This window comes from Calypte anna, chromosome 8 (genome assembly GCF_003957555.1).
Source record: "Calypte anna isolate BGI_N300 chromosome 8, bCalAnn1_v1.p, whole genome shotgun sequence".
Classification (NCBI taxonomy): domain Eukaryota; kingdom Metazoa; phylum Chordata; class Aves; order Apodiformes; family Trochilidae; genus Calypte; species Calypte anna.
In genome coordinates, this window is record NC_044254.1 from 3871337 (window position 1) to 3898105 (window position 26769).

The 26769-nt window shown below is 42.2% G+C and overlaps 1 protein-coding gene across 2 annotated transcripts in view; it reads left to right on the top strand.

The window, feature by feature from the left end:
* ABL2 (ABL proto-oncogene 2, non-receptor tyrosine kinase) overlaps positions 1 to 26769 on the top strand; it is a 39276-nt gene extending 12507 nt beyond the window's left edge. Inside the window, exons 2-12 of one of the 2 annotated variants that reach the window (XM_030455059.1) lie at positions 15322 to 15492; positions 16295 to 16590; positions 17209 to 17481; positions 18213 to 18297; positions 19934 to 20111; positions 20716 to 20900; positions 21191 to 21343; positions 22653 to 22742; positions 24239 to 24412; positions 25066 to 25299; positions 25615 to 26769. In XM_030455059.1, the coding sequence (XP_030310919.1) occupies positions 15322 to 15492; positions 16295 to 16590; positions 17209 to 17481; positions 18213 to 18297; positions 19934 to 20111; positions 20716 to 20900; positions 21191 to 21343; positions 22653 to 22742; positions 24239 to 24412; positions 25066 to 25299; positions 25615 to 26759 (2984 nt within the window). In that variant the 3' untranslated portion in view covers positions 26760 to 26769. Of the gene's footprint in view, positions 1 to 15321; positions 15493 to 16294; positions 16591 to 17208; positions 17482 to 18212; positions 18298 to 19933; positions 20112 to 20715; positions 20901 to 21190; positions 21344 to 22652; positions 22743 to 24238; positions 24413 to 25065 lie in introns of both variants that reach the window. The other variant, XM_030455058.1, reaches the window with a different exon arrangement.

Genomic DNA, 26769 nt, shown 5'->3' on the forward strand with positions numbered 1-26769 from the left:
CTCAAAACTTCAGTAAAACAGTTACCTGGGGTTTGTCTCTGGTGCCTGGGGGAGGGCTTTGATGAATCTGGTTTAGGATTGCTTAAAACCTCCCATAATCTAATAGTATATGCACATACACTTAGTATTGTATTTCTTTAGCAAGGCTGGTATCTGAAATGACTCCCTGAAATTTGGCCTTTTACAGTCTTTGAAATTCAGAGATGAGTTAAGTGCCTAAAGAGTCAAAGGTCTCTCTTCAGAAGAGATGACTCTTTAGGTTTCTAAGAATAAGATCAGCTCTTACCTGGTTTAGGGATGGGTTTCCTAACATGTATTTTACTTTACTACTCATTGAGTTTTTTTCCTTAATGGCTTTCTACCATGCTACACATGTATGCCTTAAATGAAAAGCTGATTATAACCCAGTGGCCACAAACAGCAGCTCCTCTGCTGTCATGGAGTTGGTGAGACAGACAGCTAAAGGAAAGGGCTGGCTGGCCTTCAACTGGTTGGATAAACAAATGGGTTATTTGGCCAGTATTCCTGCCATGAGAGTCTCAGTTCTGTGAATAAATGTTGGTCTGGTTTCTGTAGGAATTAGGAATGAAGTTCTTACCCTGGTAATCTGCCACATTTGAGTGAGGCACAGTTCTCAAGGTGGAAGTTTAACTGAACAGTCACATTTGAGGTTACTGGTAAGAGAACATGCCAGCCTGGATTATTGAGTCCTTTTGTGGACCTATTCTGCTTGAAATATTTGATTATGACAGTTTGATGTTTGCCATTACTCAGCTTTTCTGGCTTCAGAACCTGAGGTGTGGCCCTGCATGTTTAATTCACTGATCATTTAGTGGAAAAGATTATTTTGCACTTGATGCAGGTTTCTGCTGGATTCACCAGGCTCTCACCTTTCTATTTCAGTCACAGATTTGTGTGCTGTTCATCTTCATGGGTGCTTCACTTGGTCTTTGTAGGGGCTTCAGAGGTTTTTATTTTTTGGGTGCACGAGAAATCTGTTCTTCTTGGGGCAGGCATGACCTTAAGGGATGTTTGCTCTAGAATCTTCACACAGGAGCTTCAGCATCCTTGGTTGAGGAGCTTAAACGTGCCAGGTTTCTAAATTTCAGCTCTGGTGTAGTTTTTCAGGGACTCACCAATGTAGGATTTATTAAAAAAAATAATATTCTTATGCTTGTCTGGTGTATTTAAAATTGTAAGAGAGCTGGATTTCAAAGCAACAATAAGTCCATATAAAACCTTTCCTTGCCTCACTTCCCTCACTGTATTTGACAGTTTTGGCATCTGCTCAGTTCTACAACCTGTCCTGGAAGTTGTTACTTCTAAGCAGCCCATGCAACAGTTATTTTGGCTTTAAGTGCTTCGAGTAGCTTGAAAGCAGTGGGAAGACTTTCTGGCAATGATGTAGACAAGCAGGAAATGTGTCATTAATTCTCAAGTGTCAGCTTCTGGGTGCTCCATTGCTTGCCAAATAGCAGCTCAGGAGCTGAGGCATGACTTGTAGTTTACCTCAAGGGTATCCTTCAAACAAGTTTGAGAGTTAAGGAACATATCACAACAGCATGGAGTTCCAAGAGAGAAATGCCTGGAAAAGCAGGGTTTTAGGGGCATCTCAAGAAGCTGGCAGTAATTTACTGTCTTGCAGGAGTGATAAATAAGAGGTCTCTGTAAGGATGAACTAGAGAAGCCCTTGGCTGGAAGAAATACCTACATGGGATGGATAATATTGTGCTTTCTGCTGCATGGAGGGGAGCTACAGTTATTTTGAAAACATTTAAATACAGGATTTACACAGGGAATTTTTGTAAATAGTAGAAATGTAACTGAAAAATCCTTTCCCAAGCTACCAAAAGCCAAAGCTGCTTTAGTTGCCAGTAGCTGGGCAAAAGGCAGTATTCTGCCTTCTTGTTTTAAGAGGCTAAGTCAGAACTGAGTACAGGTACTATGGTTTTGGTTACTTAGATATCTGATTTGAAGTAGGTTTGTACTGTAAGAGGTGGGAGAAAGAGGATGATTTTTAGGGGAGCATTTGACTTGGAAATTCCAACTTCAAGACAGCACTTGATGTGCTCCTACAGCCCAGCAGTGACCCCTGGTCCCAAAGGAAGCATTTAGTCTGGCTGGTTCTTGAGGGGATACAATATAGCCCTGTGTAACCCAAGCAGTCAGCTGTCCTGTCAACCTATATAAGCCAGCAACAACTGGGAATGTTTTTCTCTGGAGTGGGAGGAAAGAGAAATGAGGAGGAACTCTGTCGAATCAGAAGAAAAAAATACCTTAAGGGACCTTTCTGGGCCATTCAAAACTGAAGATGTGAGGATCCTGCAAGCAAGTTCCCTTCTGGATGGCACAGTTTGACTTTGGTTTCAATCTCAGTCCAAAATTTATAGGTCCTAAACCAACACTCCTAAAATAGGCAGCAGTTTCCCATACCTCCCTCAAAGCAAGATGTACAGCACAAGCACAAAGGTTGCCATAAAGCTAATTGCAACCATGTTCTTCTGTCAGAGATCTAATTTTATAGTTTAGGTTAAGTCATCTTCCCTATTCTTCATCATTTCTTCAATAATTACTTCATAATTTCCCTATTATTTGATGGTAGCAGTATATGGATACCATTCCATGGGTCTATAAGTATACCTATGAGCTATATGAATGGTTTAATTTCTCTGCTTTAATTTCTCTGCTTTGCATGACTTAAAGTCATAGTTTTGTGTTGCTCATGCACATCATGCATCAGTGATAACTTAGATCAACTTGAGTGGCAGCTGCTGTGCATTTCTACTGCTCTGCCCCCATTGCTGCTGGTGTGAAACTTTATCAGTACCACAAGAGGCCAGGTAATATTGATGCTTCCTCCCAGTTCATGATGTGCTGTACTCCTTAGCTCTAGAGAAAAGTGCATTGCAGTCTACAGAAAAATCCACAAAAACTGATGCTGTAGGTGGATGTAATTTAGAAACCAACCAGTACTTTACAGAGTGAGAGGAGACAAATTGCTGAGTGAGCTGCAATGTCAGACCTCCCTCTGGGATTTTCCACCTCTTTCTTTCTTCCTCCTTGAGAATATATATAGTAAGTGGAGTAAACTAAGCACTGGGGGAGGTGGCACTCAGAGTAATAGAGGCTGGAGTAACTTCCAGTTAAAACCAGCTGACAATATGCTGACCAATCCCCTGAGCATCCCAGTCAGACCACCACAAATACTGGCAGCAGGAGAGATGTCTCAGACAGCTGTGCCAGTGGTAAGTGGGAGGAAGTCTCTTTAAATAACCAGCAAGTGGGTCTTATTCCCTGTGTCAACACTGAATTGTTGTTTCAGTCCCTGAACAGGAAAAAGTAGTCAAGTAATTGTGTGGCAAGCAAGTGACAAAATTAAATCATTTTAACTTTTTCTAGTTGCTGGGTCTGTTTTAGAAGGGAGTGAATATTGTCATTATGCATTTCTATTTTAAAACCTCCAAGCAACATGATGAAAACCAGAACAAAAGACAACTAATTTGGTTAAAATTAGGGGGGTAGCACACAGGTGAACTTCATTACTGAAGCAGTCCAGAATTACATGAGTCTCTGTTTTGGGTTTGGATCATCTGCATTTTGAGGGTGCTGAGGCAGCATTAATCCTTTCCCTTTTCATGGTTGAGTTCAGAATGCTATTAAGTTACTGTGAATAATTCAGTCTTGAGAAGCCTGCCTTACTCTTACAGTATTACTTAAGTTGTCTGTATCCTTTTATTCCAGGTGAATAGAAGGTTTTGTGGCAGCAGTTCAGTGAAACAGAATTTTATTTCCCCAGTCAAGGAAGAAATGTTTGCAGTGTTAGAGAAAAGCTTCGTAAATGGGCAGTCTTTTGTCTTTGGACAAATTGTTAGCTAAATCTGGACTTGCAGCCACCTCCTTTATGGTGCTTATTTGTCTATAGATTAGATTCTGTCCTTGCCAGCCTATTTTAAGGTTAATCTAAGCATTTTACATGCAGTTTCTAGTTTTTGACTTGGTAGTCTTTAACCTGGTAAAAAGATTTGCCCTGCCTGATGTTTCTGGGGAATTAAGCAACTCATTTCCACACAGTTTTACTTAGATTGTCTTTCTTTACTGCTCTACAAACAATCAGAAAAAAACAACCTACAGCAAGTTCCTGCTCTGTTTGCATCCAGGCACACTCAAGTTTCCCATTCCTACTGATTTTCTCCCTGGAGCCCATTATATTGCACCTGGGCTGAGGCAATCCCATGAATACAGGTTGGGAGGAGGAAGAATTTAGGACAACCCTGAGGAGAGGGACTCAGGGGTGAGGGGGGAACAGAAGGTTAAAATGAGCCATCAATGTGCACTTGCAGCCCATAAAACCTGGGTAATACTGTGCATAATTCTGATCTGTTATCTGGAGGGGTGTGTGGTCAAACTAGGAAAAAACCCCAAGGAGTTGTTTCAACATCAGACTGCCTGAGAAGAACTTAAGCCTGAAACAGAAGTCGCTGAGGTAGAGTAAGATAAAGGACTGGAAAAGTCACAAGTGGCAGGGAAGAACCAGCAGGTTCATGATTTGCCTCTCTACAGACTGACAAACATCAGTGATGTAGCAAATGTGGTTTTCAAAACAAATAAACAACAGCGTGCAGTTGAGCTGTTGGTGACATTGCAGCAAGATACTGTTGTTTATATGGAGTTTCATTTGCATTGCTTCAGGCAGCAACTGGAAAGATGTTGGAAGAAGCCTGTTAGGAAGATTCACTACAGCAATGCCAGCTCTGGCTCAGAAAGACTTTGAGCTGCAGTTTGTTGGAGGCTTGAAAAGTTTTTTGGAATGATAATAACCCTTTCCCAAGGCAACTTCTACTGGTGAAGGCAGGATTCTGGGCTGTAGTTATGTAGTATGACTGTTGTTACATGACTGAAGAATCCCAGTTGTCAGCTATCTGGCTTGCTTTTGACATTTTAAAGTGTTATGCTGATTCTGATAGGCAGTGTTGGTTTTTCCTGTCAGACTTCCTTTACATGTTCTGTAGTTCTCAGTGTTAACAAGAAGTACTTCCTGAAAAGAAAACTTATCTCAGTGCCTACCTAAACAGTAAATATAGCAGACATACATATTTATGTATTATACAGAATTTATGTATGTAGCAGACATACATAAATTCTTAGCTGCATAGAATTCCTTCAAGTTTAATGTGTTGGCTGGTCTTACCTCTCTTCAATTATTTTAAAAAGTTTTTCTTTTATTATGCTTTCCAGAAACACCAGCTCTGTACTGAATAATATCCATCACAAACCTACTAAACTAAATATGCATTTTCAATCCAGATCTACTTTATTCATAATTTCCTTGTTCACTCAGTTATCCTTCTTTGTATGATGATTTTATTACTACACCAGCAATTCAGAGATTCTTTTGTAGCTTTGATTACTTTTAAAATAGGAGCATTGACCTTGCTCAGTCTTCCTATAATCTTTTTTCCTTCAAATTAATTCTGCTATAACCCAGAAAGGATTTTTCAAAAAAAAGTTACTTCAGTGGGTACATTCTTGTCTTAATAGTGGGCTCAGACACCTCCATTAGTAGACTGGAGAAGGCAAATGTAGTGACACAGCCTGAAACTGCAAACCTCTCAGCACTGAGCTGGGAATTCTCCTTCTGCCACAGCTGGGGTTTGTGTTTCCAAGGCCATTCAGCAGCTGTTGGAAATGCTGCTGGTGAATGGAGTCCCTTGTCTGGGCAGCAGACCCAGTGACAAGTGTCTGGGTTTGGCCAGGGGAAGTGGCACAGCAGCCAGTAGCTAAGTTTAGTGCAATGGGTGTGTTGCTCTGACTTCATACGCGTGTCTTCACCATCCCCAACCCAAAAGTGAGTCAGCCCAAAGGGCTGGGAAGGAGCAAGACAACTAAAACTCTCTCAGCCAGGGCTCAGCTGAATGTCAGGCTCTGAGGATCTCCTGACAAGCATCCACATTTAGAATTTTCCTTGATTCTGAAGTTAGCAAGACAGGATGCAATTCTGGGGCAAGTGTCTGTGCTAAAGCCTGGCTTTTCTTGGAGGAGATGCTGGTTTATTTTGTAAGACAAACATATTTCAAGAAAGCAAGATCACAGGAGTATTTCTAGTCAGATGAAGCAAGTATTTTAAAAAGGAAACCCCTTCCTCAACAGAAGAAAATTGATGTGGACAATGGCTTGAACAACATATTGGCTGCTAACAAAAAAGGTTAACAGCTTTTGTGATTTATTTTTAGCTAGATAATTTTTTTTTAAATCAGAAGTATTGTAGCCTTGGCAGTTGCTGTGTATTCAGTGTGGGTGGATGGAACTGAGAAGTCACATCTGTGCTAACAAGCATTTTGGGATTCCATTAAAAATTAAACTCATGTACTGGAAACTGAAGCTCTGTCAGCTCACTTGGGAAGCTCTGCCCTCTGAATACCCTCCTCAAGGTAAGCAGTGCTGCCTGGCCAAGGCATTTGCAAAAAGAGTTACTTGGGCCTCAGGTTGTGACATCAGCTCGAATTTTGGCCATTAGGTTGAAGTTTCACTCACAAGATTACCAGTCTGAGTTAAGCTCTATGCTCTCCTTCCAAGTTTTCTCTCTAAGATGGTTAAAAATAAATTTCAAAAAGCCTGTCAAGAAACAGTTTAATGTGGTCATTATTCCAGGTGCTGAGTCTAAGGAGAGTATTAATACTGTATTATTCTAATAATTGTGTCACTGGAGAAGCAGCTTAGACATTCATGACATGTTAACTCAAAAGCCATGTCAGTCAGTGCTTTACATGTGCAAAATAAACCTCTCCCCAGCGAGGCTTTGTTAGTGTAGCTATTCCTGACCTGCTTAGGGGTTAGCTGAGCCATGATTTTTCAAGCAGTCTTTTTGCAGAACTCCTCTTACTTCAAATGTTTGTCTTAACTCTGTGTGAATAAGCAGCTATTCATTTGATCTGCTTAGAAGCAGATAATATTTTGACTTTGATCTGACTAGTATTAGAGACTCCTCAGGAATTCTGTTGGAGTGAAATGTAATCTGCATTAAGCAACTTCTCTCCCAAAGCACCAACTTAAAAAAAAAAAGCTAAATGACTTGCTGTAAGCTGTCATAATGTTTGGCCATCCCACCTTTCCTGAAGAAGGAATGGGTGACCTAATCCTCCTTACCCTTCATACTGGAGAGGTTTACTGGAACTTCCAGCCACAGAGGAAGAATGTCAGACCTCTGAAATACATCTGTGCAGTTTTCCAGTAATCTATAAATTGGGATATCCCTTCACAGCACTCCTTTCCCTAAAATTCCTATGGTGGGAGTAGGCAGGATTCAGAGTGACAGAGATTGGAATTTCATCACCTCAATGGAAACAGGTATGTAATACAGAGCATTTAAAAGTGATGGGGTCTCTGCTTGTTTCTAGACACCAGCAGTTGTAAAGCTGCCTAGCTTTATACAAGCTGAACAGTTTCTTAGTAGTTAAGGTAACAAACATTTTGATGCAGTATTCAGGATTTTGTGGAGAGGTGATATTTGTAGCTTTTAATTCTAAAATACCTTTTGTACATAATTTTAATTGCATTAAAATCTTTCTGAGTGTGGAAAAACATTTTTATCATCATCTGTTGGGTTTTGGTTGCTTGCCTGGAGGCACATTAAAGGAAGCCAGATTAGTACTTTTGAGTGGATTCTGGTGCTTCTGACCATTCCCAGTACCTGTAGCAGGAAACACCCTTGGTACCTTTTTAATAATTACTAAGTCCAGCTCACCAGTGCTCACAAGTTCCTCACCTTAAAGTGGTTTTTTCCAAACCCCCAAAAAACCCTGCATCATTTTACTGGGTGCACTTACTCCAGAGGCACTTTCCTGACAGAGTCCTGTGAGGACAGGAAATCTTAGAGGTAATGATAACCAAGCTACTGAGTTATCAGTGTTTGTACTGAAGAAGATAAATTCACCTGCTTTGAAATTCTCTCTTAAAACAGCAAGGCTACCAAATGCTTCAGTGACTCACAGCTTGATTTATTTCATTCTGGGTTCTGTACCAGAAAGACACTTCTTGACCAAAAAGACTTTGCTGCATTAGGGTGGTTTTAGGAGAAATCACTGTAAATCACTGACATCTGATCAAGGAAAGAGGCTGAGGGACAGCTCTGGATGTTTGGTGGCATTAATAACAAAGGAGGAGGATAATTGGAGGCAGTGAAACAGAAGCCAGGCAGTTCCTTCTGCCAGCATGACTTGGTTTGAATCTTAAAATAGGAAACATCTTGTCACATTCAGGTAGAGAGACACGTGGAGTTCTTCATACACTGCTCTCAATAGTTGAGAGCAGCCTCCAAGTGAAATTCATTAACACCAAAACCCCTTGGATTTTTCTATGAAGTTGACCCAAAAGCACATCTTCTTGATGAAAAGCCACCAGTAAATAAGTTACCACTTCAACCATTAAATAAGTGCAGGGGAACACCTCATGCAGCAGTTTGTCACATTGCAAAATAAATTTGTTTCCATCTGAACAATAATGATAATAAAATAAAAAACAAATATAAATAATGACTATATTTATACTATGAGTTATTATAGTATTATACACTATATAATTGCAAAAAATAAAATACTGCTACTACAGATAATAATAAAAGAATTATAAATCTAGATTCCATCATACTTGAAAAGTCATGGCAGTCTGGTAGAGTTTCTGCTGCCTGGAAAAGGGGAAACATAACCAAAATATAGAAAAAAAAAAAAGGACCCAGGGGACTGGAGCCCAGTCAGAACCACCTCTGTACCTGACAAGACAATGGAGCAGATCCTCCTGAAGGTTCTGCTGAGGCATAACAAAGATAACAGAGGGGTGACTGGTGTCAGCTTCACTAAGGACAAGATCTGACTGACTGTTGGTCTGTTACCATGGGGTCACAGCCTCCATGGGCAAAGAAAGAACAACAAACTTCACCTGGAGCTGTGCAAAGCTTTTGGCACTGCCCTGCCTGACATTCTGGTCACGCCATTCAGGGGGGTTGGAACTGGATGATGCTGGAGGCCCCTTCCCCACAGCCATTCTGTGATTCTGTGAAATCTGCATTTCGGCTGTTTGAAAAATATTTAGGTTTCTCCATGTATTTCTCTCTCTGCTACAAGACATTTTTAATAGCCTTTTCTCTATCACATATATTTTGATAACTGAGGCAAGACATTGCTGCCAGCTTAAAACATGTGAGCTCTTCATGATTCAATTTTGTGATATTTGTCACTGACTCTGAAGTCTCCTCCCATTCTGTCTTTCCCAGCCTGGTACCATTAATAGAAACCTACTCCTTGCCCATCCCAACTTCTTGGCTTGAATCTGTGTTTCTTGGCTTTATTCAGTGAGTTGTTTACAGTACTTAAACTTTGCACCACTCTGTGGGAGGCCCTGAGGCTGTGACTGTGCTGAGCTTGGGCAAACCACCTTATTAAGAGCCTGGTTGCTTACAGGAGAGGAACACCTGGGTATGACATCCAGTCAGGTTGCCTGCATTTTAGCAAAGCCTTATGTGAGCTGTCAGAACCCTTTAAACTGATGTTTTTCATGGCCACAGGTTTGTTAGCAGAAAGACTTTGTGGTCCATTTAGGTCAGGGCTTAGGTCTGTTAGAGGGGAAAGAAAGTTCATGGGTCTACTTCTGTGTCACCGTGTTATTACACGGCAGGAACTTGGCCTGTTCAGCACTGGTTTGCTTTTTAGTTTGTAGTTTATTTTTGGTTAGTAGGAAGTGCTGAGACTTAACTTCAGAAACAAAATTACTGTAGAACTTAATATTGTTCCAGTCATGTCAGGAAAATGGGAAACACACTTGCTGCTGTGTTACCAATTTTGTTTCCTTGAATTAAGGCAGAAATCCTCCTGCTCTCAAGCTGGTTGAAGATCTCGGAGTCTAGTACAGTGATGTGCATTTGGAAAATGCAGTGGAAAACACCAACTGTTCTAGCAGTTGTTAGTTACTTGATGGTCTGCTACCTGGAGTGACCAATGCCTACTCTTTGGTAGTCTTAGAAACAAGCACATAACATGAGTCTGAGTGTAAAACAGCATCATGGAGATTTGTATTTGGTTTGAAAACTCAAAGTGAAAATAAAAGATAAAGCATATGCATGGATCTTGGTAGCTTTATAATAAAGTCTTTCTTTGTGAAAAAGGGGCATGTGAGAAGTCATAAGATGGAACACCATGTGCATGTATATATAAATATACACATATATATATACTCCCTGTGATTTCTGATGTAAAATGCTAAGGTATAGATTGAGGCTGTATGCAGTAGGTGGTATTTACCCTATAACCCTTTCTTTGTCTCTCCTTCATTAACAAACCATCCACCCTGGCCTGCTACCAACACCACCAAACCCTTTTCCTTTTCACCAAACCCCATATTTCCATTTACACATCTGTTCTGGGTTATGCACTCAGCAAGATTTCCTTACATTCAGCTTTTCACCACTGCTGGAAGAACCAGAGAAATGCTTCCAAATGGATGATTTAAGTTGCACAGGGTGGGCAACCACTCTCCAGAAAAGGCTTTGAAGGGCACCACAGGGAGTAGTCTGAAAAACTGGGAAGAGCTGCTGTGCCTGAAAGGTGGATTCTTCCACTGAGGAAGCTGAGTGTGGCAGAATTAAGGTTTTATGTCATGCACTTACTGCAGAGGGAATGGGAACAGGATACAGATGGGGTGGATGCATAGGTGAAGGCCTAGAGTGTAAAAATCTAGGAAAAAACAGTTATAAAAGAAAAAATGCTCATCTAGAACACAGAAAGATGCAGGATTTTGTTCTCCCTGGGTGCATTTGATAGGATCCTATCCCCTCCCCTGTGTCCTTCCCACTGAGGAACACCTCCAGAGGGGGGGTGGCTGGAAGGGTCCAGACAGAATTGCCCTGGTACAGAGAACACAATGCCAAGGTTTTACTTGCCCAAAATGCCAGTGCTGGCTACTACTTGATTCATATCATCAGCTCATTAACAGACCAGCCAGCCTATCCTTAAAAGGCTTTTACTTTTTTAACAGAGGCTAAAACTGAGTCAGTAAAACCATCTTCACATTACATTACTAATCCAGCCTAACTTCACACTAATCCTTCTTAGTTCCAGAGATAACAATTACTCATCTGTTGTATTTTAACACAAGTAAAATGATTAAGTTTCTTAACTATTACAGCTAGGAATAACTTAGCAAGAACTCCATATGGAGTTTACCATTTCCTTGTACCATTTCAGACCCACCTGAAAAGTGAGTTCACAAGGGGCTAATCCACATTTCTGAGGCAATGCTGTCTTTCTCTGCAAGTGCTGCTTATTTTTGTGTATTTATAGCTATGCTGAGGCTAGTACAAATATCAGTGTAATTAAGATTACTCAAAGCAATTAAGAGGGGAGAAAACAATAACTGCAAGAAGCAAAACCAGAAAGGAAATTCTCTTTTCCACATAAATTAAGTCATGATAGCAGGGGAAATACCTCATGTCACAGACCATGTAGGGAAAGCAACTCCTTAGTACTACAGCATACCCACAGTTTTACATCAAGTTCTTCCACATCCACAAAAAAACACAAACATTTAGATCAAGCCAAGTTGCTTATTTCCTTTTAGCCTTACCTGAGTCTTCATCACATGGTGCAGCTGCCTTTCTCACAGAAGGGGGGAAGTTCCTAGATTGCAGAAATGCTGGTTTTTGGTTGTTTTTCCTTCCTGGTGGGCTGCAGCAGTTCTTTTTCCCTCTACAAAAGACCAAATGATTTACTTCCTTTTAGGCCTTTTATACCTCTCTGCAGACCCACTTACCACCTACCCAGGTGTGAGACTTCAACAGTGATGGCTTGTTTTTTAACCCTTCCTCATCCATGTCCTGCCAGAAACCATACAGGCTTTGCTAGAAAACTGGGGCTTTTAAATAAGTCATCCAACAAATCTTAGGGTTTTTTGAGAGGTAATTTGATGGTGCCTTTTTGGAGAGTTGCCAGTGCAGGGGGTAGGAACTAGATGATCTCTAAGGTCTCTTCCAACCCAGACTATTCTGTGATTCTGTACTGTACTGCCCTTGCTTTTTTTTTTTTATTAAATCCTGAAATTTCCAAGAGCATTTACTTGCTCAGTGCTTGGATGTCTCTAGGACATATATTTTCATGGATGTCATTTCCTGTTGATTCATGTAAATAGTGCTCCAGCAATGCTGTGTGGAGTGGAAAAATGAATCAATCTGGGTGGTCACATTAATGGGTGATCTATTTTGTAACATGTAAAAGGAATTTCTCCAAGGAAACTGTTTGCTTTCCTCCCAAACACTTTGTTGCCTAACTCTTAGCAGAACAAAACTCTGTCTTTATAGCTCATCTCAAAATTGTTTCAACTTGCAGTCCAGTCCCCACATCCTCTGCTTGTTCAGCTTTCCCAGGGAAGCTCCACCCTCTCTTCCAGCTAATAAACAAGTTAACCCACACCTTGGTTTTCCCAGTTTCTCCTTCACCTGCTCAGCAGCATTTGTTCTTTCATTGGCATTGTGGCCAGTGACCATCAGCACGTGGTGGCCTTTTGTCAGGGCAGATCAGGAAAGCACAGCATGGTTGTGGGGACCCTTCTCTTCCAGTCCAGCAGCTATGGCAAGGAGGAGAAGCTGCTCTGCTGCCTTGGGGAGGAAGCCTCTGAGCCTGGTGGGGCAAAATGCACAGGTAGGATGTTCAGGGATGGAATGTTGTGCCATCCCTTTCCTGGTTTTCTCAGGGTGCTTCAGGGAGGGTTTTGGTCCTTTCAAGTTTTATTTTTGTCTTGTAGTATGAGACCAGTGTCAGGCTGGACTGAGATTGGCTGCTTTTATCCAGACTTGAGGATTACTGAAATGCTTAAATTTTGTGAGTTAGACCACTTAAGCATTTCATGTGATTCTAAAATTAAAAATCTAGTGTATACCCTCTCCTGGTCTTGGACTGAAGAGATTGTTGGAGTTGATGATCTCTGAGGTCCCTTCTAACCCAGCCAATTCTATGATTCTATGGTGTTGGCAGCAGAGAGTGGTGATGGAACTCCCCTTACATGCTGGCTGTAAAGAAAAAACATTCATATCTGGAGAGAAGGAAATTGTTTTATAGGAATAAAGAAAAGGAAAGAGATGGATGAAGCATAAACTTCTTGCATGATCTGTATTAACTTTTACACTAAACAACCATGCAAGTTTTCCACTGTATAGGAAATGAATATGGTCATGTATGATTTATGGTCAGCCTTTAAAAGGAGCTGATATAACCCAAAACTTCCCAGCTCATTTCCTTACTCTTGGAGTGAACAGAGCTTGCAGACTGCTCAGTGTGATTGGTACAATTTGTGATGTGCTTTGGTTATCTTACTTATCTTACCCAGCTGTAAGCAGCAGAAGTTATTACATAATAATGTAATAGGTGCTCTTACATCCCAGTATATTCCTCTTTAGTAGCAACTGGATAACCTTTACAGTACCTGAAGCATCCAAGTAACTCTAAAAGTGAAAGTGAAGGAAGTTAATGAGACATGAACTCTTAAAAGCATTTGATCTTTAGGTAATGTGACTTTTAGGTAAGCACTGTAGCTAAGTGATTGAAGCTTCTCATCAAACATTAACTTCCACTGGCTTTTTTTTTTTTTTTCTTTTTAAGATAGAGTGGGTGTTAAGACCATACACCAGCCTCCCAGGCATCCCTGAGAAAATGGGAGTATTCCCAGGTCTGCTTTGAATCCTTGCCTGCCATCCAGCACAGCACACAAATTGTTCCATGTGGACAGAGCTGTGGCATTGCTGCTGGATCTGCCTTGGCTGCAGTGTCCTCATGGACAGGCTCAGCTGGCACTGGGCTGAGCTGGCACTGGGCTGCTGCAGGTTTCCCCCTCCAGTGCATGGTTAAACACTTCATTTAGTGCTCTAGGGCTGGATGCTCAGCTCTTGGGCTTTTCTGGCTTGAGAAAGAAACTTCAAGTAAACTTTGATTTAGAACAAATGCATATATTGTTGTTTAATGCCTTTCATTTTTCAGTAGATATGTAATTGAAAGTAAGAAGTTATTTAAACACCATTAAGGTAATACAGAGCTGGAGCATCAGATATTCTTTTGGAAACATTGCCCACTTTTGTGTTTGCTCCTTAGCAGAGATGTGCAAGTTGGATATCTTGTGTAGCACAAGTCACTGCAGGAGCATAAAGAATGTATTATTTAATTAAATATGTATTTTTACTCATTAAAAAGAGATGGATATCATGGATATAGGAACTGGTGATCTCTCCAGGAGTTCAACCACACGTGTGCACACCCAGCTCTAAGAAGTTACAGTGGGATGTTGGCAGCCCTTCCAGAGCTGAGCAGACACTGGGATTTCCTTTCTTTTCCCTGATGGCACCCAGTCTGCTGGGGTGGTGCACTGTAAAACCAATTGATGCAATTATTGCATATGCAGACAATAAAATCAGAGAAGTGACACTTTGGTAGCTTAATCCCTTGTCACTGACTGTGACAGAGGGTACTTTCAAGACTCAGGAGGTAGATTATTAAGTAATTGCAAGGTGAGCAGGTTATGCAAGCTGTGTAACTCTGAATGATGACCAGAAATGCATTTCCTCCATGTTAAAACCAACACACAATAAGCCTCAAGCATTTACTTTATCATTTACTTAAAACACAGTAAAAAAAAATGCATGTAGATGCTGGGAACTACCATGAAGTGTTCAGTTTTGCTTTTTACTGCTCCTTACAGAACCCTGTATATTTAGATTTTGTCCCTCTCAGTTTTTCACCACTAATTACAGTTTTGTAATGTATTACAAATCACCATCATTCCTCCTAATATTGAATCAGTTACTGTCCCAACCTGTAGACCTCATTTGTCTCATAATTCAGTCTCTCTTACCTGAATTTGTAGTTTCTGTTTCAGATCCAGGCTTTCTACTTCAGCCACATTGTTAATAAAGACACAAAACAAAACATTTCAGCATCCAAAGGTTTCCTTCACTGTGTCACATAATAAAAAAACACAATTTCTCACCCATTTTTTATCTATGAATGCTTAAATATTTTCAAATAGAGGCATATGTATGTAAGTACATATTTATAATAAATATTAAATAGAAATTGTATGTGCATAGCTTAATACTGATACATGGGCAGTTAATCTCCTTCTCTAGCCCGTCAGGATTAACCTAAAGAATGAAGAGTCAGCAAAGTGGGGATTGAAAAGCACTGAATTAATCTCTGCAGACACCGAGTTCCCTTTCCATAACGAGCATATTGTGCTTTGCTCTGCTGACTCCTGATTTTCTGATTTTAATATCCTGACCTCTTCTTTCTCCAGAGGCCCTGCACCGCCCCTATGGCTGTGATGCTGAACCCCAGGCACTGAACGAAGCCATCAGGTGGAGCTCCAAGGAGAATCTGCTTGGAGCTGCTGAGAGTGATCCCAATCTCTTTGTTGCACTTTATGATTTTGTAGCAAGTGGTGACAACACGCTCAGCATCACCAAAGGTGAGGCTCTGAATCACAGAGCAGCTGCTAGGCTGAAAAGTTACCTTGGCAATAGAAAATAGAAAGTGGAATCTCTGGTGAGGAAAGAGTGTGGTTAGAGATCATTCTGAGTGTTTGTTAGAACCTCTCTCACTTGTCTTTCAGAGACACCTGCTGGGCAGTGCTGCTACAGCTGCAGCTCTGGGTAACACAGCCAGACAGGCCAGGCCACTTGAGCATTTCCTAGGCTCCCAAAATCACCAGCCTGTTGAGACACCTGTTCCAGGCAGGAAAACCTTTAACTCAGTGATAATAACAGAATTCAGCACTTTCAGCTGGAGCAAAATTAAGGATTGAGAATTTCTCTGAGATTTTATATTTCTGTTCAATAACATACCAGGAGATAATCTGTGCAGATTTAAATCACATGTCATTTAAGGCTTCAAAATGGAGGCAAACCATGATTTGAAACCTTGATCAAATAACAGTACAGTATGTTGAGTGATGCAGAAACTGACCTTGCACCCAAATCACATATCATTTAAGGCTTCAGAATGGAGGCAAACCTCATCCCTCCAAGAAGAAAAATCTTTCTAGTCTAAAAAGCTGGACTACAGGAAGCTGGAGTAAATTAGGAAACAGTATCCTAGGTATTTTGTCTGAAACTTTATTTCATAAATACTGTATATAAAACAGCCTAGTTACATCTGCAGCAGATTTTATTAAGGTACAACCCCCAGGCTTAGCTGCTCTCAAATGTCTCCCTTAGTGTGACCCTAGAGCTTGCACTCTGCTTATTTTGCTTTTTCCTTTCTGGTCACAGGTGAAAAGCTGCGAGTCCTGGGTTACAACCAGAATGGTGAATGGAGTGAGGTACGTTCAAAGAACGGGCAGGGCTGGGTGCCCAGCAACTACATCACCCCAGTGAACAGCCTGGAAAAGCACTCCTGGTACCACGGGCCGGTGTCACGCAGTGCAGCAGAGTACCTGCTGAGCAGCCTCATTAATGGCAGCTTCCTGGTCCGTGAAAGTGAGAGCAGTCCAGGGCAGCTCTCCATCTCCCTCAGGTATGAAGGACGTGTTTACCACTACAGGATCAATACCACCTCAGATGGAAAGGTAAGGATCTCTGGATAACACTCTGGGGAGGAGGAGTAGGGATGTTAATGTTAGGAGGTGGCACTGAATCTCAAGTTGTGGAGAGAGAGAACAGGTCCACTGGTTGATTAATATAAATAAAGAACATGTATGCCAAGAGCTTGGTGGTGACTCACTTTGGAGAAGTGCAAGCAGTACTTAGCCTGTCAGGAAGCAGCCAGGGAGCAAAGCTGCTGTGGCTTGATGTGGTAGCTGTCTGTTGATCTGCTTAGAATAATCAGAGCTTTGGTAAGACAGCGATTTTTGATCAGCATTTTGAAACCTGATCACATAACAGTTTGATGTGTTGAGTGATGCAGAAACTGACCTTGTAGCCAAGCAGAAGGATTCCAGTTTCTAGTCCTGTAAAGCACAGTGCAGGAGACAGCACTGCTCTCAAGTCATAGCTTCTATCTTGTTGCTTTCTGCAGGCGAAAATCCCCCAGATTGCTGTTTATTTACCCAACAGCATGCAAATACTCTGAAGTTTGGTTCCCTTACTTTTATACCTGTTAGAATGTTTTCACTGTGCCTGTTTTCCAGTGTTACTGAAAGCTTCCAGCTGCCTTCATTTAAGTAGATTCTGGTTCCCTCTTACAGGTGTATGTGACAGCAGAGAGCCGTTTCAGCACGCTGGCAGAGCTGGTGCACCATCACTCAACAGTAGCAGATGGACTGGTGACAACTTTGCATTACCCAGCACCCAAGTGCAATAAGCCCACAGTCTATGGAGTGTCCCCCATCCATGACAAGTGGGAGATGGAGAGGACTGATATCACCATGAAGCACAAACTCGGGGGAGGGCAGTACGGCGAGGTGTACGTTGGTGTCTGGAAGAAATACAATCTCACTGTTGCTGTGAAAACACTAAAGGTGAGAGTTCAGATTGGTTTTGCACTGTTCATTTGGTCACCATTTATGATGAGGGTCGGAAATTGCAACATCCTCAGTTATACTTCCAAATGATACCAAGTATCACAGTATGGAACCTGCTGTTCTGCATAGGATCCATACCTGAGAGTATCTTTGCAGAACAAAGTTAGCTTATCAAACTTGCAGCAATCCATGAGCCCTAGCAAAAAATTTGGCATTTTGGCCCAGGAAGCTCCAGCAGGAATGTCCAAGTCAGATCTGTATAAATAACTTCCTCCAGAAGAGCTGTGGAAGCTTTAAGAAATCAAAGAAACCTTCTACAGCTTCCCCCCTGCTTCTGGAGAAATTAAACCTTGCCATTTATCTTCCTTTTTGAAACCTTCTGTTTGTGTTTCATCACTGACACCTACATATCCATGTACCCCCTAAGTAAGAGCTTTTATGCTGGATTTTTGTAGCTAGGTAGGGAACCAAGTCAGTGATCCCAAAGGTCTCTCACCAACCACAACTGCTTTGGTAGCCACAATAGCTACCAAAAAGCCAAGGCTCATACTCTCAGGGTACTGCAGACCTGCCACTGGGCCATGCTTGCAGACCAGCCAGCCAGATTTCAGCTTTGGTAACACCCAAAACAGCAGAATGGGGAGAAGGATGCCATCAGTTATGTGATGTTAAGATGACCTTGGTCGTGAAGATAAATTTGTGCTTCTTTTGCCTCTCTGATTATCTAGGAAGATACCATGGAGGTGGAAGAGTTCTTGAAAGAAGCTGCTGTGATGAAGGAGATCAAGCACCCAAATCTAGTGCAGTTGTTGGGTGAGTGAAATTCCTTCCTTTCTGTTCTTACATTTCCACCAAAATTAAATCTGTCTTGTTTAAAAGCAGTGGCTTTTTTGTCTGTATTTATAGAACTTTTTGAGTTAAGTCATGTTATGTGGTGGTATTTTTGACAGCTTACTCCTTGATATAATACTGGAGCTAAGATGCATTGATTTTAAATAAAATATGGTCACTTACACAAGCAGACAACTTTGCTATTGAGGTATGATATGCATTATATAAAAGTCTGCAGTATCAGCTGGTGTGTACCCTTAGCCTCAGATATGCTCCAGGGTTTAGTTATCAGGGTCAGATCCCTTTTCTGCTCGTGGAATTATTTTCCAGGAGTTATTTTTCTGATAGAACAAACCAAAGTTCTAAAAAAATTCAAAGTGAAAGAAAAAATTACATTGGAAGCACAACAAATACTGTTCTTCTTTCTTACTTCTCAAATCAGAACCATTTCTAGAAAAGGCTGTTCTGAGTAGAAAAAAATTAGTCCCTAATTAAGCAGAAGACAACCAGATCACTGATGTCATTAGGGACCCTGTGCATCACCAGTTAAGTACAGGAGATCAAGGCAGTGGAGATGCAGGTCAGATCAGACATGAATGGCAGAAATCTGCAGTCTTTACAGCTTGGCTGTGCCTTGTCTCACTGGCAGATGTAGAATGTGATGGTCATTCTTAAAGAGTCTTCTTAGCTGTTAATTCTACATGTACAGAGATTCTTAGGGAGACACCATAAACCTTTAGTAATGTTTAATTGCCTCTGGACTTTTGCTGCTTTCACAAGCAAAGCTGTCAAGCCAAGCCTAGGATGAAAGGAGAAATGTGAAGAATGTGAAGGCTTTTAATACTGACAACTCATCTGTACCCAATTAAAAACCAGATGAAGTGGTTCACAGATGAAGTGTCTGCTGAGCCCTGTCTGATTCCAGGAGTAGAGACCAAAACATTTCTCATCCAGGAGATGTTTGGTTTTTTGCTCCTGATGCACAGTGTAGATGTTACTCTATCACCTGGCATTCAGCAGCACTGTAGCAGGAGTTCAGGGAGATCTGAGGTGTTGCCCTTATCTTCTGTTAATAAATACTTGGTACATGATTGCAATGACTGTAGCAAGGAGTCATCTGAGGAACGTGTGAGAATGCTGCAGGTCCCACCCTGCTGATCACTTCTCCCTCAGCACACATGGGAGTGCTTTACCTTACTCCATAGGGCATCTCAGTATGGAAATCTTCCCAGCTGACAGGTAGTTGGCCACTCCTCAGCTTTATGAAGGAAGACAGGGGAAGAAAAGCAAATAATATGTAAATAATGTGTTTGAAATAACTCCTGTTTCAATCTGTAACACTCCAAAGAACAGAACTACTCCTTCATGTATATTAAATAGGAAGAGTGGTGCTTTGATGGGCACGTTTTGCTCCCTTCATAAATTGGATGAAGAAAGAGACAGAGGAAACTCTGAATTTTTAATCTGGGCAGCACTGATCAGGGGCTTTTAGATGGAAGTTCCACTTCTCAGAGAAACAGGGGTACAAAAAATGACAAATGGATAATAAATCAGAAATAGTGATATTCTAGGAAGAAAGGGAAGCTTTATTCACACGCTCCCTCCTTCTCACTTCTAGGTGTATGTACCCTGGAGCCACCCTTTTACATAGTGACAGAATACATGCCATATGGAAACCTGCTGGACTACTTACGGGAGTGCAACCGGGAGGAAGTGAGTGCTGTTGTGCTGCTCTATATGGCCACCCAGATCTCCTCTGCCATGGAGTACCTGGAAAAGAAGAATTTCATTCACAGGTGGGTAGAGTCATGTTGGGCTGGTACAGTTTGACATTGCAACAAGGAACAGGCCACCAGTACAGTGGCCCAGAAATTCCTCCTTTTGGGAAGTTTTCTTCCAGAGTGAGATTGTCTGGCTTATGCTTTGGTTGATTTGATTTCCATAAAGTTGTGCTTCCCCCCATGACTGTCAGAGCAGACTTAGAATCTTGTGTCTGACTGCCTGACAGCTGTGAAAGTTGGTGTTGCCCTGTTCTGATGCACCCCCTGTGTGCCCAGGTCCTGTTTCCTACAGTGAGGTGAAACCACACCACAGAGCTGTTGCTGTGTGTGAGGAGCTGCCATTCACATTCTATTCTTAGAAAACCCAAACTACTACTTATAACAGCTATCATGACTGGAAATTTTATAGAATTAAAGAATGAACCCTAATCTTCACTTACCTTATTGCTCCTAAAAATAAGTCCTCCCATTTTTTACTGTGTCCAGAGGAAAACACTTTGCCTTTGCTTCCTGTATAAAGAGAGAATTCAGGAGAGAGAGTGTCTGTGCAACCTCAAGACTGTACTCAAAAGCCCTGCTCTTGCTCCACTAAAGGAAAGTGCTTTTTCCCTTTGTGCAGGGACCTGGCAGCCCGGAACTGCTTAGTTGGAGAAAACCATGTGGTGAAGGTGGCTGACTTTGGCTTAAGTCGTCTTATGACTGGAGATACCTACACAGCTCATGCTGGAGCCAAGTTCCCAATCAAATGGACAGCTCCTGAGAGCTTGGCCTATAACACCTTCTCAATCAAATCTGATGTGTGGGGTAAGACAGTTCCATTCCAGTGTTCCTTTCTTGTTCATTTTGTTCTTTGACAGCCTAGACAAATAACTTGCTTTCTGGCTTGGAGAGAAACGTGGGGAGGAAATGGTCTCATGCCAGGCCACAGCTTCTTGAACCAATAGCATTGTGAGCAGTTAATGTCTTCACCTATACTGGCCTGCAAGAAATACTTGCAAGAAAATGCTGAAGCTGCAATACAAGCCATGATATAATGAACAACACAAGAGGAGGGCAGACTCGTGACCAAGAATTTTATTTTCCTCCTTTTACAGCCTTTGGGGTGCTGTTATGGGAAATTGCTACCTATGGGATGTCACCCTACCCAGGCATCGACCTCTCTCAGGTGTATGATCTGCTGGAAAAGGGCTATCGGATGGAGCAGCCAGAGGGATGCCCTCCAAAAGTTTATGAACTGATGAGAGCATGTGAGTATCTTCTTCCAGTCTGAGGGACAAAGCCTGGGAGGGGTGGGAGAAATGTGTAGTTAATTCTGGAGTTCTTGTTCCTGCTCTGCCATTTTGTTAGCAAACGTGGGAAAGCCCCTGTCACCTGAGATGTACTTGGTTACTGATGGAAAATGAGTTTGGTCTGTAAGGAACAAGAATACACTCAAAACCTGTCATCTCTGAGTACAGCTAGAGAGCACACTGGGGAATATGGTACTGATGATTTGTCAGCAGACTGTGGAATAACCAAATCAGGAGGAGATCTAGTTCTCTGCAAACACAGCACCTGTGAAGGAGGCAAAGCTGACAAGGTTGCACAGAATGGATCCTCCAAGCTCAATACTGAGTATTGGGCATGAAAAGCCCCTTAACATATTGAAAATCTACTAATAAAAGACCAAAAGATGCAGTGTGCTGCAGGAAGAGAGATTGGCAATCTCCTTCAGTCCTGCAAGAGCAGAGAATTTGTTGGGTAAAAGGCTGAAGATCCCAGGGAGCAAACCAGGCCATGCTGTTGACTGAAGTGAGCATCTTGATCTCCAGCATGTTAAAGGAAGTCATGGTAAACTTCAGTTACAAAAAAAAAAAAACAGAGTAATGAGAATGTGCTTAAAATATACCTTCATGAAGCTGATAAAAGCCCCAAAGCAGGGAATTCATACATTAATGCTTCCCATTATGAGCAGAATGCCAGTCACTTTCCAGCCCCTGTAAGTGATACCAGCAGATAGTGCTTCTAGAATCCATTCCTCAAGTGCAGATTTCTAAGTACAGAAATTACACTTTTCACCATGATTCCCTTCCATAACTTTCCAAGCCACATCTTGGAGCAATGCACTCTCTTCCTCTTTCCCCCACAGGGTGCACATATTCTCCTTTTGGAAGGCTCTGGCTGAACTGCAGCATTAAGAGCACGTGAGCAGAATGTTGCCTGGAGCTCTGCACAAAGTTATCTATGACTAGGTTAGATGAGTTCAGTCCAAACAGCCAGGGTAGCAAACAGAATTCTCCTGGGCTGAAAAATTCAGGAAGAGGGCTGGGGAGATGAGAAAAAGCTGTGGAGTTGGCAGAGAGCTGGGATTTTTAGAACTGATGCTTCTTTCCTCTCAAGAGCTCTTTATTAGGATACTGTAGGGTCACTGGACTGCTGTGGGTTAATATCTGTGAATGATTCTAAAGCCTGTTTAATAGTAGAGCAGCTAACTGATACATTTTCTGTCTCCTTGGACACAATAAAACAAATCTTCTGTTTCAAGCACTGAGACTCACTCTGCTTCTCACATTTTAGGTTGGAAGTGGAACCCTCCAGATCGCCCTTCCTTTGCTGAGACCCATCAGGCCTTTGAAACTATGTTCCATGACTCAAGCATCTCAGAGGGTGAGAGCCCAAAAATCATAGAATGGGTTTGGGTTGGAAGGGATCTTAAAGATCATTTTGTCCCTGCCATGGGCAAGGACACCTCCCACTAGATTTAATTTAAGAGTTATTTATTTATGACAAGATAAAGTTATTCTCAAAACTTGGTGTTGCATAACTTCACCAACACTGTATCACCTGTGATAAGTAATAAGCCCCTGAACCCAGAAATACATCTTCTTCCAGTCTGTAACAAATCATTCCTGCTCATGCATACAGATACAATTTTTGTCATAGGGAATATGACAGATTTTAGCATTAAAAAACAGAAATGAAAGACAATATAATGGAAAAACATCAAAGAAATAACACATATCCTACTGCATTAGTGCACACTGTTACTTTATTTCTGAAAGGGCACTGGGGCTTATTCCCCAGAGGGGTCTCCTTTATGGATGGGTTCTTCAGGCTTATCTGCTTGCTGTGGAGGTTGTGAGAGGCTTTGCCCTTTACTGAATGCCTTAAGTCTACAAATACATGTTCATAATTGGTGTACAAACTCTAGATAAAATTTATACATAAACCAGTGTAAAGAACAGTAATTCATCTGAGCACCAAAATGCCAAAAATTAATTTAAAGAACATTTTCTCCATATTAGAGGAAGCTTCTTGTTTCCCAGACTGAAGCATAAGGATTAATGGTGATGCACAAAGATCCACTACTCCCTGCAGCAGTTAGGGCATGAAATCTTTTTCTATGAGCTTTCATTTTGAAAAAAAGTGCCTCAGTCTCTGGCTTTTCCACTGAGCCACTTCTAGGAGCTAATCTGTGCAACTCAGGTGTATCAACAAGGAAGTAAATACTGGTGAGAACTGTGATATGAGACAACACACAAGCAGAACAGTCTCAGCATCTTCTAAATTTTTAAATTAAATACAAGTCTGATCCATCCACTTCCCTATTACAGAGGAAACACATCAGATAAAACTCTCCCAGGGTAGATCTAAAGCAGGCACATCAAGTGGCTCATGCCTGAGTGTGTGGGGTATTTTTCAGTCACATACCTTGTGTTGATGGTAGGAAGGAAACATTCAGCCTTTGTGTCAGACAGGACAGTGCTTTGCCTCAAGCAAATAATCTTAGATCTAGATCTGGAGAAGGCCCAACTTTTGGGGGATTCCTGGAGCATCCATAGGAGGCATCTGAAGTAAAAGCAGAGGCAAATGCATTCAGTGCTGGCTTTAAGTCTTAAGCCCAGCAGAGAGCTGGAGTTTATACCAGACCTCTTGTACAGATCCTACCAATCCTGCTTCCTTTTTTTTCTGAATTTATTAAGATGTAAATGAGTTTGAAAGCATTAGGAAAAACATCTCACCTTGAATACCTCTGGACTAAATCCATAAACTAGGTACTTCTGTCATGCATCTCTTCTTGCCAGTGTGGGTTTCTTTTCCTCTCCAGTCTCTGTTCCAACTATTTCTTTTTGGTTTGTTCATCTGTTTTTTTTATCTTACAGAGGTAGCAGAAGAGCTTGGAAGAACAGCCTCCTCCTCATCCATAGTTCCTTACCTGCCTCGGTTACCCATGCTTCCCTCCAAGACCAGAACTCTGAAGAAACAGGCAGAAAATAAAGAGAACATTGAAGGAACACAAGATACTGTGGAACACTCAACATCCAGCTCAGCACCAGGTATGGACACTGGGACAGTGGCAGTGAGGCCACATGTTCTGGGACAGGCTTGCTGCTTCTGTAAATTCCCAGAAAAACAGAAGGAAACAGAACAATATGGTGTGGGAAGGTGCTGTGCACTGCAGTGTCATTAGGGCTCAGCAGCCTAATTATTTACTAGCAAACAGAAATCACTGCAGCTTGTTCAATGTTCTTTTAGTAAATCCCATTGTATTTTTTTCTTTTTAAATTAGTTTAGCTGCTTTTTTTGTAAATGACACTTCAAAACTAAAGTTCACAATTCAACAAGACATTTCCTTTTATACTTGTGGTATTTGGGGAAGGAGAAAAAAAAACCACACAGGAAGGGGTAAGAAACTGGAAGGAAAAAGCAACTTCACTTTCTCCTGAACTCTCTCTCTTCTAAGTGGCCTCCTCAGTATAGGTAACAGAGAAATCATGCATGCAGATGAGGGAAAATAAGTTAAAAAAAAAGATATTGAAAAGCATGCCTGCCTCACACAAAAATAAACATGCTAACTTCCTTTCTTAGGAAAGGAACCAGACAGCTAAATATGTAAATATGTAAATATGCAGCTGTAAAGTCCACTGCAGGATAGGGAGGTGGAAACGGAAATGGATTTTGCAGATTCACCCTTGTTTCTTCTGTCCAGGTTTTATCAGAAGCACACAGCCAACAAGTGGGTCTCCTGCACTGCCCCGCAAGCAGAGGGACAAGTCACCCAGCAGCCTGTTGGAGGATGCCAAAGAGACCACTTTCACCAGGGACAGGAAAGGTGGCTTCTTCAGCTCTTTCATGAAGAAGAGGAATGCTCCCACACCCCCCAAACGCAGCAGCTCCTTCCGGGAGATGGAGAATCAGCCCCATAAGAAATATGAGCTGACGGGTAACTTTTCATCTGTTGCTTCCCTGCAGCATGTGGATGGGTTCTCTTTTCCTCCCGTGCAGCAGGACACAAACCTGGCACCACCCAAGTGCTATGGTGGGGGCTTTGTGCAGAGGACCTTCTACAATGATGATGGCACTGGTGCCAGCAGTGGTGGGGGTGTGAGCACCAGTGGTGGGTGGTTGGGCATCACTGGTTTCTTTACGCCACGCTTGATTAAAAAGACGCTGGGTTTACGAGTGGGAAAACCCACTGGCAATGAAGAAGCTTCAAAGCCTTTTACAAGGTCAAACTCTACATCTTCCATGTCCTCAGGGCTTCCAGAGCAGGACAGGATGGCAATGACCCTTCCCAGAAATTCTCAGAGGTCAAAAATCCAGCTGGAACGGACAGTGTCCACCTCCTCTCAGCCTGATGAGAGTACAGGGAGGGAAAATGACCTGTTTCCCAAAAGGTTTGAAGAAGGCCCTGCTTTGACCAGAGAGAGACCAAAAGCAAAACTCTTGCCGAGAGGTGCCACAGCACTCCCTTTCCCCACCCCCTCAGGGTTGGAAGAAAAGGAGGGTGCAGGGCTAGCAGCAGCTCCAAAGGGCAAAGAAAAAAACAGTGGCCCCCAGCAAGGGGTTCCTGAGGATGGCGAGAGACCAGGGTGGTCATCTCCAGTGAAGGCTGCAGCAATACTTCCAACCACTCATAACCACAAAGTGCCAGTCCTAATCTCACCCACTCTCAAACACACTCCAGCAGATGTGCAGCTCATTGGCACAGACTCTCAGGGTAATAAATTTAAGCTCTTATCTGAGCATCAGGTCACTTCTTCTGGCGACAGGGACCGACCCAGACGGGTAAAACCAAAGTGTGCTCCACCTCCACCACCAGTGATGAGGCTCCTACAGCAGCCAGCTGCCTGCTCAGATGCAGCAGAAGAGTTGAGCAACTTGGCAGGAGCACAGCACGGACTGGAATTGAGCGAAGGGAGTAAGAAGGCAGCAGCAGCAGCACCTGTTGGTGGAAAATCTGGGAGGCCTTTGATGCCTCCACCTCAAGTGCCTCTGTCATCGTCTTCCACCTCCCCGGTGAAAATGGCCAATGGCACAGCTGGTGCAAAAGTAGCTCTAAGAAAGACCAAACAGGCAGCTGAGAAAATCTCTGCCGACAAAATCAGCAAGGAAGCACTGTTGGAGTGTGCAGATCTTCTCTCAAGTGCCATCACCGAGCCAACACCAAACAGCCAGCTGGTAGACACAGGGCACCAGCTGTTGGATTACTGCTCAGGCTATGTGGACTGCATCCCGCATACACGCAATAAATTTGCCTTCCGGGAAGCTGTGAGCAAACTGGAACTCAGCCTGCAGGAGCTGCAGGTGTCCTCAACAGCTGCTGGTGTCCCTGGGGCAAACCCTGTCCTTAATAACTTATTGTCATGTGTCCAAGAAATCAGCGACGTGGTGCAAAGGTAGCTACTGTCAA